General features: G+C 37.9%; 2 protein-coding genes across 2 annotated transcripts; both read right to left on the reverse strand.

The window, feature by feature from the left end:
• Window positions 1-1,084: 1,084 nt before the first annotated feature.
• LOC136774977 (homeobox-like protein HDP1) lies at window positions 1,085-2,978 on the reverse strand. Its single transcript, XM_066729450.1, has 7 exons — window positions 2,945-2,978; window positions 2,773-2,824; window positions 1,879-2,707; window positions 1,760-1,794; window positions 1,591-1,692; window positions 1,288-1,384; window positions 1,085-1,204 (listed from the first exon to the last, which is right to left on the reverse strand). The coding sequence occupies exons 1-7, from the start codon at window positions 2,976-2,978 to the stop codon at window positions 1,085-1,087; spliced, it is 1,269 nt and encodes a 422-aa protein (XP_066585547.1).
• A 9,170-nt stretch (window positions 2,979-12,148) lies between these two features.
• LOC136774978 (uncharacterized) lies at window positions 12,149-12,776 on the reverse strand. The gene has a single exon (XM_066729451.1). It carries the CDS (start codon window positions 12,725-12,727, stop codon window positions 12,149-12,151), a length of 579 nt encoding a protein of 192 aa, XP_066585548.1. The 5' UTR covers window positions 12,728-12,776.
• Window positions 12,777-16,802: the final 4,026 nt, after the last annotated feature.

Raw genomic sequence — 16,802 nt, forward strand, 5'->3', positions numbered from 1 at the left:
TCGTACCCAAGAATGGTCGCTCTCATAGTGTCACGGTGCATCATTGCTTTGAGGTAGAAAAAACTCTTCGCGACTTCTGGGAACTGGAAGAAGTCCCGGAAGTCAAACCCATGTCCACAGAGGACTCCCTCTGTGAACAACATTTTGTGAACACGGTATCACGCACCTCTTCAGGTCGTTTTGTCGTTGCTTTACCTTTTCGATCCGACATCGAGAAGCACAGCTTAGGTTCGTCCTCTCGGGTAGCAGAGAAAACCTTAACACGAATACTTCGGCGATTGGAAACCTCTCCAGAACAAGCTGAAAGTTATTCTCAATTCTTACAGGAGTATCAAGTGTTAGGACATATGTCTCCTGTTCCTTTGAACTCTGATTTTCGCGTCTTTCTGCCTCATCATGCAGTTTTTAAGACCGAGAACCAGAAAACAAAGATTCGCGTTGTATTCAACGCATCTTCTAAAACCTCTACTGGCGTATCGCTTAACGACACGTTATTCATTGGACCCAAGCTCCAGCAGGACATTACGCGGATCCTAATGAATTGGCGTGCCTTTCGATATGTTGGCGTGACGGACATTGTTAAAATGTTCCGACAGATTCTTGTGCGTTTTGAGGACCGCAAGTATCAGAACATTTTATGGAAGACTGATTCCGGTGAGCTTCAGGCTTTCGAACTCAACACGGTGACCTACGGTACGGGACCGGCACCTTTCTTATCCTCGCGAGTTTTGCGCGAATTAGCTTCCACGGACGGGGCTGACTTCCCTCTCGCGCAGGATGTTTTGTTAAATTCTACATACGTAGATGATTTACTATTCGGGGCTCATGACTAAAAACAACTCGGTTCGGTCAGGGAACAACTCATCGCTCTACTAGCGAAAGGTGGCTTCTCCTTGAGCAAATGGGCATTCAATCAGCCGGGGACTTCCCCGCTTGAACCTACCGAGCTGCACTCTTTCTTTGAGGATCCTGCTGGGTCAAGTAAAGTCTTGGGTAAGTAGACATGCTAGGCCGGTTCTGGCCCCCCCCACTCCATCCACTCGGCTGAGCCTGGTTGCGAGGTAGTGGGGGGAGCCAAGAAGTGCTAAGCGGTGGTGGTGGGGGAAATCGGAGGCTCCACGTGAGCTCGCAGCAAGTATGGGCGAGAGGGTTGCGGGGGTGCGGGAGGATACTTGCAGCATTTTGACATCACACCCCCACTCCTCTGACGTCAGGTCTCAGTTAGTAAAAGCAATTTCCTAGATGGTAAAACAGATTCTCCCTGCGTTTTTTTTTTGCTCGCGTAACCTTGAATCTTTGCAGCATGCTACTACCCCGTTGAACCCCCTTTACCCTAAATGTAGCTGAGTATGTTACTTTTTTCCATAGCTCAGCAATTTTTGAACTAATATATAATAGCATGCACAAACACAATTTTATAAATCAACAAAACAAAAATAAACCTTATTATATATGTTTTTATTGTAATAACAGTTAATTATAAAATGGTATTATTGAAATATACATTGATTAAAATGTTGATAATATAAATGTACAATGTTACATTTTTTTAAGTTATATATTTTCAGAAGATAATAGTTCAACAATTACATCTCGTTTTTCTTGACCCAATCTTCTCCTTTCAGTGCTTGAAGCCACGGTAATAAAGCTGCTGGTTCACACATATAACATGCTTTTTTTAAAAAGACTACTCTATTTTAAAATGATATTTTTAATTCGAAACTTCGTAACTATGAGATAGTAATTCCTGCTATAAGACCTTTTTAAAGCGTTCTTGACAGATGTCAGTGTTAACTGAAAAGTACATACAATCATCATATGCATTCAATATTACTACGTAAAGGCTAGAATGCTATAAATATACACCTATTCGTTTACTTCATCTTCAGTTATCATGACATTCTCGCTGTCGATTATTCCAGTAACTTTATTATTTTCAAAAATCGAGAAATTGTCCTCAATATCATCACTATTATCACTGTCAATTATTTCAATTACAGTATCAGCATCATCAGAATCATCTACATTGAATACTTCGTTTACTTCATCTTCAATTATCATGTCATTCTCGCTGTCGATTATTCCAGTAACTTTATTATTTTCATAAATCGAAAAATTGTCCTCAATATCATCACTATTATCACTGTTAATTATTTGAATTACAGTATTAGCATCATCAAAATCATCTGCGGTCAATACTTCAGTTACTTTATCTTCAACCATTGTCTCGTTCTCACCGTTGATCATTTCAATAACATCAATACATTCCTCGCTACAATCATCACTATTATCACTATTATCACTGTCAATTATTTCAATTACAGTATTAGCATCATTAGAATCATCTACATTGAATACTTCGTTTACTTCATCTTCAATTATCATGTCATTCTCTCTGTTGATTATTCCAGTAACTTTATTATTTGCAAAAATCGAAAAATTGTGCTCAATATCATCACTATTATCACTGTCAATTATTTGAATTACAGTATTAACATCATCAGAATCATCTGCGGTCAATACTTCAGTTACTTCATCTTCAATCATTGTCTCGTTCTCACCGTCGATTATTTCAATAACATCAATATATTCCTCGCTACAATCATCACTTATAATTTCCTCACAACGTTGCATATTTGTATTAATTTGAAATAGTAATTCAAATAATAAGTTCATATCCCTTTCAATTTCATTTAATATATTGTCACTACAATTGTATATAACTTTAATATTAACCATTGAAATAGTTTTTCTTCAAAATGTCTCCTTTACTTTAAACTGTTAAAACAGAGGATGAAACAAAAATCTAATGAACTGTTTAGAGCTACTCAAGTATTTAAAACATTTCCACCACCAACTACCTTAATAAAAGACACCCTTTCAACAGAAACGTTGGAGGTGTGTGTACTTATCATTCATATTTTATTTCGTTTGATGGAATTACACCCTACTTTAGATAAGCAAACACATATCATCATCTTGCTAAGCGATGAAACCAAAATCATCGTGAGAATCAACGTAATAGAGTTTCAAGGCAGAAACGTTTAAGGTATAACACATACACATGCTTTTAATAAAAGAAGAAGAATAATTTTATTAATAAGCCTATGTCGTTTAATTCTTAAATATGATATATATTAGAAAGATTTGTATGAACGATGTATGTTTCGGATGTGCAAATACTTTTGATGCTTCAGATATACAATCATACGCATGCTTTTAATAGAAGAATGATTTTATTAATAAGCTTAGGTCGTTTAATTCTTAAATATAATACATATTAGAAAGATTTGTATGAACGATGTATGTTTTGGATGTACAAATACTTTTGATGCATCAAATTTCAGCGAGAGAGAAGCGTGCTTCAGATATACAAATATCTTTGTCGTATTAAATATCAGCACGTGATGAAAATTAAGTACCTCTTAGACGCTCCACGCTGGACCTTACCGTATAACGATATGTCATACGTGTGGGGGGTGAAATTGAGATCTTCAGCGAGATCATATTTTTTTACGAAATTTTAATATATATTTTATCCAGATGATAGATCTTTACAAATATGTTGATCGCTAACACATTGAAGATCATCAAAATGTGCTTGAATGATTCATGCATATTCTTTTAATAGAATCATAATTTGATTAATCAGCAGTATATCATCTTACTAATCAGTGTTAATGACATGTTAAAAATCTGCACACGTTTTCAACAAAAAATTATTTACCCCTTCCATCAATGAATTTTACCCCCTCCATCAACAATTTTTTCTATATAAATGGATTCGAATAATACTGAACCAGCTTCAATCTGTTCAAACTTTAGCTAGTGCATCGACCGCACAACCAGCAAGAATCTTCCGATCAGTACTTTAGTTAGTGCATCAACCACAACCAGTAAGAAAACTCAGATCAGTTTATACCTCAGTCTCAATTGCTAAAGAAAGGTAGGAATATATTATTCAAATATTGTTTTAATTTTTCAATAATAATAATAATAATAGTTTTCTCTAATATAGGGTCTACATAAAATGGCATTTTTAACTGGAGTTAATGCATTCGCTTTCATCCCTGAGAAGACATTTGTTAAATTAAACAGTCTCGAGGAAAATAAAGAATATGAAATAATTGAAATGATGAAAATAAAGACTAAATATGGAATGAGGATAATAGCGAAACTATCAACGGAGGATTGGTTTTATCTCCCTGCCCGGATGGTTGCCTTACTCGAATCGCAGGATCAGTTTACGGAGCTGATAAATGCAGCATCACAAAATATTTTAATCATGAAATACTTAGGCGGGAATTATAATAATTTAGAATTTAAGATTAAACAATAAGTATTTTGCATAATAAATGAGTGAATAAAATGCTTTATTTATATTTATTAAAAAGTGCTTTATTTTTTTTTCTAACCTTACATATCTAACTTACATTTCTAACAATATTCGTAAGCGGATTATAGTCTATAATTTTATCATGTATAATTAAACAATAGGCTGTAGTATTACTCGGAATATTTTTCCAACACTCGATTTCAATCTTAACATCGACCGTGCCGGTTTTCACTGACTCGTTCTGATGTGAACAATCAATTACAAAGAGCGGACCGTATTGCAAGAAGTTTAGGTAATCGAGCATTGGTTTCGACAGTTTTTCACCAGCATAATATGAGTGGAAAAATTTTACATACATATCATAGAGTACGGAGTAGCGAGATTTCGTGAAATCAGTATCGAGACGATCGTACGGATAAAATTCAGAATTTAAATAGACTTTAACATCACGTACATCGCAATCGCTAAATTTAAGTACATTCGAATATTGATCGTTCTTCTTATTCTTTCTAAACGCCAGTATCACGTATCGAGGCTTCTCCAATTGTGTAGCTGCTTTAACAGCCCATGTATGTCGCTGTGTTTGTGGTAAAAGGGGATATTCGTAGAGCTCCCAGGAATGAAAAGCCATGGTGAGATTTTTATTCTGCTCGATAATGCGTAGAAATTGTAGTTTGGTAAATTCATTTAAAGTTACGTGAGGCATTCTCCATTGCACTCGATGCAGTTCAATCCCAGAATCGGTAAACTGATTCGAAGAAAATATTGAATTTATATCATTACGCGCTCGTATCAGAACGAGCTCATGGCGTGCATTGATAACGACACGTTTGTAATCTTCGCAGAATCCCAACAGCATATGCAGGGGTACGCAAAAGCTGAATGTGTCAGCAACATTTTCACGCTCTTGAGTGGCAACGAACCAGCCAGAATTACGTAGACTCATACTCTCTTCACTGCTTAAAGATACGAGATTCTTCATACTGGTGGTGATACCAACGTTTTTGCACCGATCAATCTCAATACCGTTCAATTCATAACGAATTTCATCAAACAGAAATGCCATGGAATTAGCGTCGAGCATAACTTTATCCGTCAAAGGTGTAGTAGCAGCACGAGTACCTTCAATCAGCTTCCCCTCTATGTAGAGGTAACTACCACTGGGCAAAAGAATCAAATCTTGCTGTTGTATTGGGATACGAATTTCATCGCTATTTCCCAATGATGCATTCGCATACGGATTGTAAGCATGTATTTCCAATTTAGTGATGCGGTTGTCGTACGCAGGCTGTGCGGTAACGTTCAATGGATCCATTATTTCTTTTCTTCACAGTCAGACCCAATGAGTGTAAAAAATTTATATTTTTTCTTGTCAAAACTTTTTTGTCACCGATCACGTTTTTCCCTATTTCACTCTGAACTGATGTATTCAGCTCTGATGCAGCTAATTGACTGATTGGTTCATCGAGTAATGTTGGTTTATAATCGTCGGTATTCTTATAAATCAACATCTTCTAATGTGTAATCGTATGGTGATTTCCTCCTTTCCAAAATTTACAGGACGATTGTCTTGATCGAGAATACGTAATGTGAGACGATCGATTACCCTTGCAATGACTGGCAAGTAAATGACGTTCTTCGGTGTTTCCGAGATTTTATAGCCTGGTGGAACGCTTGGGAAAAATTCGTGGATGACATGTCGTGGTCTACCGTTCGTATATGCACCAGCGGTAATGTTACATTCGATACGTAGAATATTTACTTTTAAAATGTTCACAGGCTCGTCTGATTCAGCCCAAGTGTTTGGTAGGATTACGCGGTCTGACGAAAATCCTAGCAGAGAACCAATATTATTAATTTTCGTAAAATCAATAGAATATTTACACATTATTTCACTTTTCAGTGTGTTATTGTTGGCGCGCAGAATAATAACATTATCATCATAAGGTAACTCCATCCGCATACGCAAGTATTCATTTATCGCACTCAACTCATAACAGCCTGTAGGTATGGTTATTAGTTTATTTTTACCAAAGTAAAAATTATTATTCGTCTCATCTACATTGGCGATCGAGTAGAAACTTTGAAAATCTACGAGCCCCAGTTCATAGTGACCGTCGTCTAGATTAATCGGAGGGAAAAAATTTGATTCCAACACATGACCGTGTCCTGATAGCGTAAATGTTAAAGACATTTTGTCTGTTCTCTTAGAAATTTAACACACAACTGACCACAAATGCTCGTATCATACGACTGATATTGGTCATGATTGTAATAAATTGTACTAAGCGGACCGAAGTACCGAACAAGTTCAGTCGGTGGTTTCAGATTACCGAAAGAATCGAAATACTTTACAAGATTATTGCATTTAACGTAGGCAACCCAGTGAGTGCCTGGACCATTAGAATCGTCAAGGTTAACGATTGCACATTCATTAGACCATGGACCGTTTCGTGGTAGACTTGTACGCATAAAGACTCCACGGAAATTTGGCATATCATGACATACGTGAGATAATTGAATATTACTTGTAGCACCAGATCTTGGTAGACCGTGTACAGTTACTTTTTTGTTCGCTTCTTTGACATTGATTTTTTTGCTACGCCTCCTCCGCTTCGTTTGTACGGTGCGAGATACAGCCCCCGTCCGTCTCTTGCAGTTGCTTCTATCATACGATTGTGACGCTGCATTTCTTCCAACTGTTTTTTCGCAGCTTTGGCATCGTTTACAGCTTTCGCTATACCTGATGCTCCACCTGCTAGTGCTCCAACCGCACCTAGCAGTGGGAGCAGAGGCAACAAGCCGCCCCGTTTTTTAGGCACTCGAATTTTACGTTTTTTTACAGCACTATTTCCAGTTTTTCTCACTGCTGCTTTCCTCACCATATCTGTTTGTAATCCTAAACCAAGTTTACGCTTTGCGTTCATAGACGCCCAGACAGCTGTTGCTGCAGCACGCTCACCCAAGGTTGCGTCACCAGCTGTGATACGTCTACGTGCACGTTTTGCGAGCACTTTATCAGCTTGATGACGCTGCGATAGGTCTTTGTATTGCGAATATGCGATATCGTGTTCCAGACAGGCTTCGTCCAGCTGGTTCACACCTCGATCACCGCGTGCTAATCGTTCTTGAAGTCGAGTTCCTGGTCCACAGTAATTGTATCCCGGTAAATGAAGCTCAATCGGTAGTTTGTTTATTGTTTTATTGAGAAATGATCCACATCCAACGCACGACATGTATAACAATCTTTTATCAACGGTGGTAGTCCATCCGCATGAGTAGTATTAGGTAGATTGAAATGTTGTAAACAATAGCGATATTTTTGAACCTCAGGATCTGCACGAATATGCTTGGGTAATTTATTCCAATATCTGTCAATACTGTGTGAAAAGTACTTTAAAAGTACAATTTTCGGTACGTATTCCAATTCATCACTGCTTAACTCCTCCAAACTTGTAACATCCAACACAAATGCAGGCATAATGAAAACTGATTCAATTCTCTGATTTCATGCCTATAAATAGCTCGTGCAATTAAGATTTAACCTCACAGTCGTTCGAGAATGCATTTCGTAAAGCAGCCATTAAGTATCAATATCTCTAATACCGATTATCACACTGCCACCGTTAGTGATATGAAACGTCATGGAACTTTGCTACCGTCAACTATACGCTGTATAGTTTGCGGACCCTCAAATTGTGGGAAAACAAACGTATTGCTAAGTCTTATTGAGAGTCCTCACGGTGTAAGATTTGACAACCTGTACGTTTACTCGAAATCGTTACAGCAACCGAAGTACCGTTACTTGGAACAGCTATTGACAGATATGGAGGAAATTGGTTATCATCAATTTTCAAATAATAGTGAGGTTATAAGTGTGACAGATGCATTACCAAATTCAATCTTTATATTTGATGATGTGGCAAGCGATAAGCAGGACAATATAAGAGACTACTTTTCAATGGGTCGGCACTCGAGCATCGATTGCTTCTATCTTTGTCAGACCTATGCCAAGATCCCAAAACATCTGATTCGTGACAATGCAAATATGATAATCATTTTTAAGCAGGATGGGACTAACTTGAAGCATGTTTACAAAGATCATGTAAACACTGATATGACATTTGAAAAATTTTGCGAATTGTGTTCAAAGTGTTGGCAGGAAGATTATGGATTTTTAGTAATTGATAAGGACAGTGGTATGCAAAATGGTCGATATCGGAAGGGTTTCGATGAATATGCAACCATCGAATAGCATAAAGCATCATATCAGTGCTGAAAAGTGTTAGTCTAACGTAGAGCATTGAACAGTGTAAATACATTATTAAGCAAATCAGTTATAGAGATAAACGGGTTAATTGAATCGCTAAACAGGTTGGTCGAACCGCTAAACCGGTCGATTAAACCGCTGAACTGGTCGATTGAACAGCTGAACCGGTTGGTCGAACCGCTGAACCGGTCATTTGAACCGCTGAACCGGTCGGTCGAACCGCTGAACCGGTCAGACGAACCGCTGAACCGGTCGGTCGAACCGCTGAACCGGTCAGGTGAACCGCTGAACCGGTCATTTGAACCGCTGAACCGGTCGATCGAACAGCTGAACAGGTCGGTTGAACCGCTGAACCGGTCGGTCGAACCGCTGAACCGGTCAGGTGAACCGCTGAACCGGTCATTTGAACCGGTCATTTGAACCGCTGAACCGGTCGGTCGAACAGCTGAACAGGTCGGTTGAACCGCTGAACAGGTCGGTTGAACCGCTGAACCGGTCGGTTGAACCGCTAAACAGGTCGGTTGAACCGCTAAACAGCTCGATTGAACCGCTGAACCGGTCGGTCGAACCGCTAAACCGGTCAATCGAACCGCTGAACAGCTCGATTGAACCGCTAAACAGGTCGGTTGAACCGCTGAACAGCTCAATTGAACCGCTAAACAGGTCGGTTGAACCGCTAAACAGCTCGATTGAACCGCTGAACCGGTCGGTCGAACCGCTAAACCGGTCAATCGAACCGCTGAACAGCTCGATTGGACCGCTAAACAGGTCGGTTGAACCGCTAAACAGGTCAGTTGAACCGCTAAACAGATCGGTTGAACCGCTAAACCGGTCAGGTGGACCGTTGAACCGGTCGGTCGAACCGCTAAACCGGTCGGTTGAATCGCTGAACCTGTCGGTCGAACTGCTAAACTAGTTGATTGAACAGCTTTAAAGATCGATTGAACTAGCACATTGACTGCTTAAACAATTAAAAGTTTATAAAAAAATGGATGAAAAGTCACTACTTAAGAAGATTGCTGAAACGAGTGAGGTGATTCGTGAAAAACATCGCGCACTAAAATCGGAAAGATCAATGGTGGAAAGTAGATTAAATGAAACTTTTAAACCAATAGTTGATCCACTGAAAAAACTAGTTATGCAAACAGATAATAGCAATGAAGAATCTTATGACTTAAACATTGATCTAAATCATGACAAGAAGCGGAAACGTTATCATACTTCAACCCCCAATGAGTATATTATCAAGAAAAAAAAGAAATTGCATAACAATGACGGTACTCTTACAAATAAATCATTGATGATCTATGATGATAATGATGAAAAATCTACTTTTGATAAATCAATATTACCAATGAAATCAATGCCAGAATCTACATCATTACATTCAGAGCCTGGACAAGAATCTGCATCATTACATTCAGAGCCAGGACAAGAGTCTACATCATCATCACATTCAACATCAAGACAGGAAACCTTAGGATTGCTCAAAAAACAAATAAATCATTCCATAGATTGGAGATCATTTCCACCTATTGCACGTCATTATATGCATTTGCTCCTTTTCGGTAATAAAGATGAAATCGATCACGGTTTTGGAGTTACATTAGATGAAAGGAACCAATATGTGATGGGAAGATGTACATTTGATATTAGTCATGAAGGTGATATTTTAATTGATAAAAAGCGCTATATTGGTACGAGAGGGCTTTTTGAATTAATCTTCATGAAAGAGCCTGATAGAAAGCTCTACACCATTGATGACAAGATCATATATAAGCAAATCCTTGAACAAACTAAATCATATAAAAGAGCAAATGATAGTTACCAACAGGTTCAAGGGAATAAGGGTCCAAAGTATAAGAAAATTATTCAACCACTAATTTACAATAAAGTACCATCACAACGAGTGATAGCTGGTAGTGGATTTATGCGTGTTACTGATGAGTCTGTAAACTATATACATTGGAACGATCCTAATGAATTAGTTGATCGATTGCGACTTTTAATTGCATCAACCACCGCAGGTCATACAAACCACCATAATGAAATACAGTCAATAATAGAAGAGTTGCGTGAAGAGGATCTTATTCTATAAAAGGGTACAGTTTATAAACATTTTCTTCAGTTGCGTACTACACGTCAATATGTCAATTAACAAATTTGGTAGTGGTTTTAACGTAAGGAAAGAATTTAATATTGGTACAATAAATGTGACTAAAAGAGCACTGGATTTGAATAATAAAAAAATAGTAAATTTAACTATTGATTCTGATAATAATACATGTGCTGTGAATATAAAGTTCTTGCAACACAGTTTAGCTAAATTGGAGGAGAAAATTGAAGAAAGAATAAATAAAAAAATACAGGAGATTGAGGCAAAACTTTTGCAAATAAACAGCAAGATTAATGATGGATCCAAAAAGTGAATGTTTAGGATGCATCATACATTTTATACTCATGATAATCGATTGCTTTCGAAAGAAAAAGAATCATGAGTGAAAAAAAGAAACAGAAATTATATGTGCATGGGGGAAAGGTTGTAAAAAGCGAATCAGGGAAAATCGTGAGTGAAGAAAAGAAACAACTGGTGCAAGAGTTACATGTCCCTGCGAGAAGAAATTTTCCACGACGAAAAGTCATAATACGTGGTTTCGATGATCTCTGGCAGGCTGACCTTGTTGATATGCGTTATTATGTTGATACTGGTCATCACTATATTCTGACAGTGATTGATACCTTATCGAAGTATGGTTGGGCAGTAGCGCTTAAGACAAAAAGTGGTAAGGAAGTGACCACAGCTATGGGAAAAATTTTAAAGAGTGGAAGATGTCCCAAAAATTTGCAAACTGATAATGGTAAAGAATTTTACAACAACGAGTTTCAACTGCTCATGAAAAAACGTGGAATAAATCATTACTCCACGTACAGCACGTTAAAAGCGTCAATAGTCGAGCGTTGGAATCGAACCTTAAAAACCGAAATGTGGAAACGTTTTACACTGGACGGTAGTGACAAATGGCGAAATATACTGCAACAGCTGGTAGATGATTATAACGCGCGAAGACATCGTACTATACGAATGCGACCCGTTGACGTGAAACCTGAGCATGCTGAGCATCTGCTTGCTACTGTATATAGCAACATTAAGATCGTTGGACGTACCAAGTTCAAGGCTGGTGATTTCGTGCGAATCAGTAAATACAAAAATGCGTTTGCTAAAGGTTACACACCGAACTGGACTACTGAAATATTTCAAATTACAAAAGTGCAAAGGACAAATCCTGCCACGTATCTACTTAGAGATTCTCGTGGTACAGACATACATGGTGGATTTTATGAATATGAACTTTTAAAAACAGCTAATCCTGATGTATACTTGGTAGAGAAGATATTGCGTAAGAAAGGGAATAAGGTATTTGTAAAATGGTTAGGAATGGATAAAACGCATAATTCGTGGATAAATAAGAATAATGTTTTGTAATAATAATAATAATAATTTATGTAATATAATATAATACAATAAATACAGCTACTAAAATCTACTCTTTTAACCTATAATGTCCCCAAGGTAGAGTCGCTACAGAACCGGGTGTTATGTGACGTTTATCGTCATACGGACTGAGAGCAATTTTTCGCTGAGTAGTGGAAAACACCTTGTGCAATTTCGAACGAATTAAATTTTGGTTACGGGACTGTACGGTGAAATTATCCAAACAATCCTTGTAGTCGTCAAAAGTTATGTTTCTATCGATAACATAACCTTTGACCCCCTTAGCCTTTTTGGTAATTTTCGTACAGTCCTGCACCTTAAAGGTATACATTTTCGCTCTCAGTCCAACGAACTCGGTCATGATCTTTCCATTGTTCTCATCCTTCATTAACCCAGGCACTTTTTTATTGACTCGAGGTAAGCCGTACCGATTATCAGGAGGGTAATCGCTGGTGTCGAATTTGACCAGATCACGTTTCATGACCGAGTAAACATCGTCACACTCGATACTGTACACTAGACTGTCCGTGTCGGTATACATCGCTTTACATTTACTGCCGAATGTAGGAAGCATATAATCGTAATGGAATTCATACAGACAGGTCTTTGAAATATCTAAAATGCTCATGCCTACGTACACGGGCTTATCAAACTTCGCGGATAATTTCGACAATTGAATAGCGACCAAATTCTCTTTAAATATCGCACGACTGTGAAAATTCGGTTTGGAAATCAACGCTTCCGCCCCGTATCTTCCCTCCCACTTGGTTACGAGCCTCACGTCAACTCTATTCCTAACATTTTCCATAGTCTTACCAAATACTGCATTGTTCATTAGCTTGAAGAGATTCTTCTCGAAATCGTTTTTCGAGGCTGTCCGCAAGCGTGTATTTAATTCGATATACGCCTTCAGCCAGGTGGACTGCCGGAACTTTAAACCGCGATAAATGCGTTTTAAGACGATACCGTTACGTATACACTGCTGTAGAGCACGGTAGTGTATCACATAACGCGTCTTATCGTCGACGGTTGCGAGCAGTTTCTCCTGGTGTGAACCTGGCGGCTTCTCACGCACCGGGCAGAATGGTAGATCGGAGTGTTTGTCGTGAAGCTCGCGTGGATATTCCAAGTTCACCTCCAAAATATAGCCTTCGGACGAATCCTCGGACACATTAAGGATGTCGAGATTGGCAGCGTCATCGATCCATTGGAAACCGTGGGTTGGCAACGGTTGACACATTGCCCATCCATATAGATTATTAACGTCGTAATACATCAAGTATTTCGACGGTTCCGCCGGATCGTAGTTTCGCATGTACTGATTGTTGGCCCTCTCATAGCGGTGGGAGCACTGGCTCAAACCACCGCGTATACCGCGTTCAATAAAAAGCAACATGTCCACATCGGTGAAGAGTTCCAGACGGATTCCCGTATGCTTGAGCATCGCGTCCCAAGTGAAGCCTGGAAGCGTATAATAGTGAGCAGGATCTAAACTATAATTTTTCATGCAGCTATCGCGAAAACTCTCGAAAACATCGGCCAACAATAGGACATCGGTCTTTAAATAAAGATCGCTGTACTCCCCGAGTGTTGTCACAGAGAATTTGGCCCATACCTCTTTGGCATGATTATATGCTTCTTCCGTGATATCGCTATCGGACAGTCTATTGTAGAACAACTCTCGTGCAGGTAAAACCGTTTCTTCCAAGCGAGTAATGTTATCCACATAATCGTAAGGAAAAATACCTTTTCTCGTAAGCAGGCTGAACTGTTCAATACTTAATTCCGAAAATTGTGACTCTAAATTTTTCAGCTGAGATCTATTCAGATATGAACTCAATTTATCCAAACTGGATGCCATAAATTTGAACGAATCGATGAATCTTAGCTGTATATTATACTTTCGCAGATATTTACTAAATGAAGTCTATTTTTCCTTATTTACAGGCAGCAAATTTACCGATCCCTCAAGCGTATTCACGATCGCCTCAAAAATAAAATGTGAATCATAGCCGGATAAATTATGGAATATTACGGGAATAACATGCGAGTCTTTAAAGTTTAAGTTGCAATTATTATGAGCCGGTCCTCTATATCTACCAGTTAGGTGATCATGATCGCGAATACGCACTTGATTTGGAAGAAACGGTTTTTCACAAATGTGACAATTAGGTTCACTGTAGTGCCGCGAAATTTCAACATCACTAAGAGTATTCATCGGTATTACAGTCTTCAATTTTTCGCTGACGATGCGTGCAATGCTCTCGAGCTCGCATACGAACCATTCGATGCAATTAGCACCTCGATGTGAATTATAACATGAGAGTGACGCATTGCGAGCACTTTTTAAATAATACCCTACACTAAAAGGTACATGTTTCTGATAATCGTAACTATTTTTACTACTATTACTACTATTGTTAATTTTCTCTAGTAAACATTCAAAGTCTGCATAGACGACAAACGGCACTCTTTCACTGTTCTTCTGGTTTTTAAAAGATACCCAGCAGTCTTCAGCTTTCCTTGGTAGAATTACGTGCAGGTTGTCATTAAGCTGCACACAATCCCTCTCATGCGACTGTAGCTTATCTGCAGTACGGAAATAGTGTAAACAGCTGAAATGAATTATTGATATTATTAGTATTTTTTTATAAAATATTAATATCTCTAGTATAATTCTTACTTACCGATCACAAATATGAGCACTGTGTTCTCTTTTACTTATTTGGCTGCTTATCAACCTTGGAAGATTTCTTATACAAAGAAAGTGTGGAGTTCCCTGGTCATCCGTGATGAGGAGGAGGTTAACATGCCTAGAACGTTTCATCTTTGTTATCTGAAGCGGTACAATGTTCACTTTGGCTTTACAATCATGTTCCTCCTCTACCTCCTCCATGGTAAAGACATTAACTGAAATGTCATTATCCACCTCAAATTTCGGAATTTGTTTTAGAGTGGTCGGAAACGTTATACTTCCTACATCTAAAACAGACCGATAATGTGGATAGGAGGATATTCGGTAGGATTTGGCAGGTGGAATTGCTGGAAATAGTGCCACTGTCACAGCCCATGCGAAACATGCGCTATCTTCATTGTCTATGTTTATCACAGCTTTTTTATGTAAAATAGCGGCTGGAAGCTCAATTCTGCATCCAGCATGTAGTGGATTGTAATGATTAATATTAACTATTAAACTCAGAATTTTCTCCAGAGCCCAACCACTATCACGTTCTTGAAACTCACTCAACTCTTTTAGTAAAATCTCTACAATATTTAGCCTATACCATTCCTTAAAATTATCAGTTTTATACAATACGCTATTCTTTGTACATACATGCTTATCATCACTAATGTCCTTAGAAACAAATTGTCCATTAAATACACAGTTTATCTTAACACTATTTACACTATCAAATACTTGGTTTACACGGGTGTACACAATTTCTTCTGCATCTAATAGAAAGCTGCGTGGTTCTATGTAACTACTATTTATCACCATACCACTACATATTCGGCTATTAAACGCTGATTCGAGCTCCTCCCAGATAAGTTCTCCCGCATTATGAGAACCAGAACCAAATTTAATGGAGCTTTTATCCTTTGATGCACGAAGCAGAAGGCACTTGATGTTCGCGATTTCAGCAAAATGTTTCTGTCGTGTACCCACTGATGCATTCCGATTATCGTTCCTCAGCTCCTGGATACGGTCACGACATTCACGTACCCATGTAGAGTACTCGTGCTCAGTTTTAATTAAGCTAAACTTTTTTCGAAGTTCGGTATACATTTTGAGAATGTAAAATTGATGCGAAAAATGGGAGAAGAGGAAGATTGATTCGAGTCCGATTATAGTGGAATGAGTGAAACATTTCATCCATGATACATCTTTTTATAATTCACATATTGAGATGAAATTTAATATACTTAGTCATCAATTGGTATGTGTGTGTGTGTGCGTGTATGTGTGTGTATGTAAAAATTAGTTTTAAAATAGAATTACTGTAGAAACTCGATATGCTTATTCTTCAATTTAAACACGTGTTAAAAATCGTTTCAAAAAGACTGTTGTAGGAATCTGCTTAAATAACTGAAACGTAATTTTATTTTGTTTCTTATTTATTGTACATTTCTCTTTCATACATACATTTCATAAAATAAACATTTTTCAATGCACATAAACCTTCATGATTCATGCACATAGAAAGATCCAACTTGTCTTTGCTGTCTTTCAATTTGAAATCTCCCCACTCGCATTCATCTGCATTACTTATTGTATAATCAGAGATACCACTAAGCCAATTCCTTTTTTCTAGTCCTTTCACGAATATCTCTTGTTGTTCTTCTTCATTTATCACATATTTCCTTATAACATCTTTATACCTATAATACGGTGAATAGCCATCTGTCCAATTTAAGCCGTGATGGTTATAATATAACCAGCTAGAAGTAAAAATAAAAATATTACAGTAAAAAGCTTCTGTTTTAATTAAACAATTTCACTTACTTTGCTTGTTTTATCTCTGCCTCATTTAACCAAGAATATGGAAATGGTGGTGAAAATAAAATGTGAAACACTTTTTTATCGCGCAAAACTGCAAACTCTTTCACTATAAAAGAATTATCTTTCAATCGAAACCCTTGAAAGTCCACGAATGTAGGAACCATCGTTTTGATTACGATCTTTCGAAAAATTTGTGTTAAAC

This window comes from Prorops nasuta, unplaced genomic scaffold, assembly GCF_024137725.1.
Source record: "Prorops nasuta isolate Cenicafe-Biocafe unplaced genomic scaffold, Cenicafe_Pnas_1.2 PNAS00007, whole genome shotgun sequence".
Classification (NCBI taxonomy): Eukaryota; Metazoa; Arthropoda; class Insecta; order Hymenoptera; family Bethylidae; genus Prorops; species Prorops nasuta.

Bases quoted from the DNA above. Each gene is read 5' to 3' on its own strand.
- LOC136774977 (XM_066729450.1), bottom strand. From the start codon at position 2,978: ATGATGATATGTGTTTGCTTATCTAAAGTAGGGT. The intron at 2,825-2,944 runs GTAATTCCATCA...ATACTTGAGTAG, and splicing joins TTGCTTATCTAAAGTAGGGT to CTCTAAACAGTTCATTAGAT. The intron at 1,385-1,590 runs GTAATTGTTGAA...ATTATATATTAG, and splicing joins TGGGTCAAGAAAAACGAGAT to TTCAAAAATTGCTGAGCTAT.
- LOC136774978 (XM_066729451.1), bottom strand. From the start codon at position 12,727: ATGAGCATTTTAGATATTTCAAAGACCTGTCTGTATGAATTCCATTAC.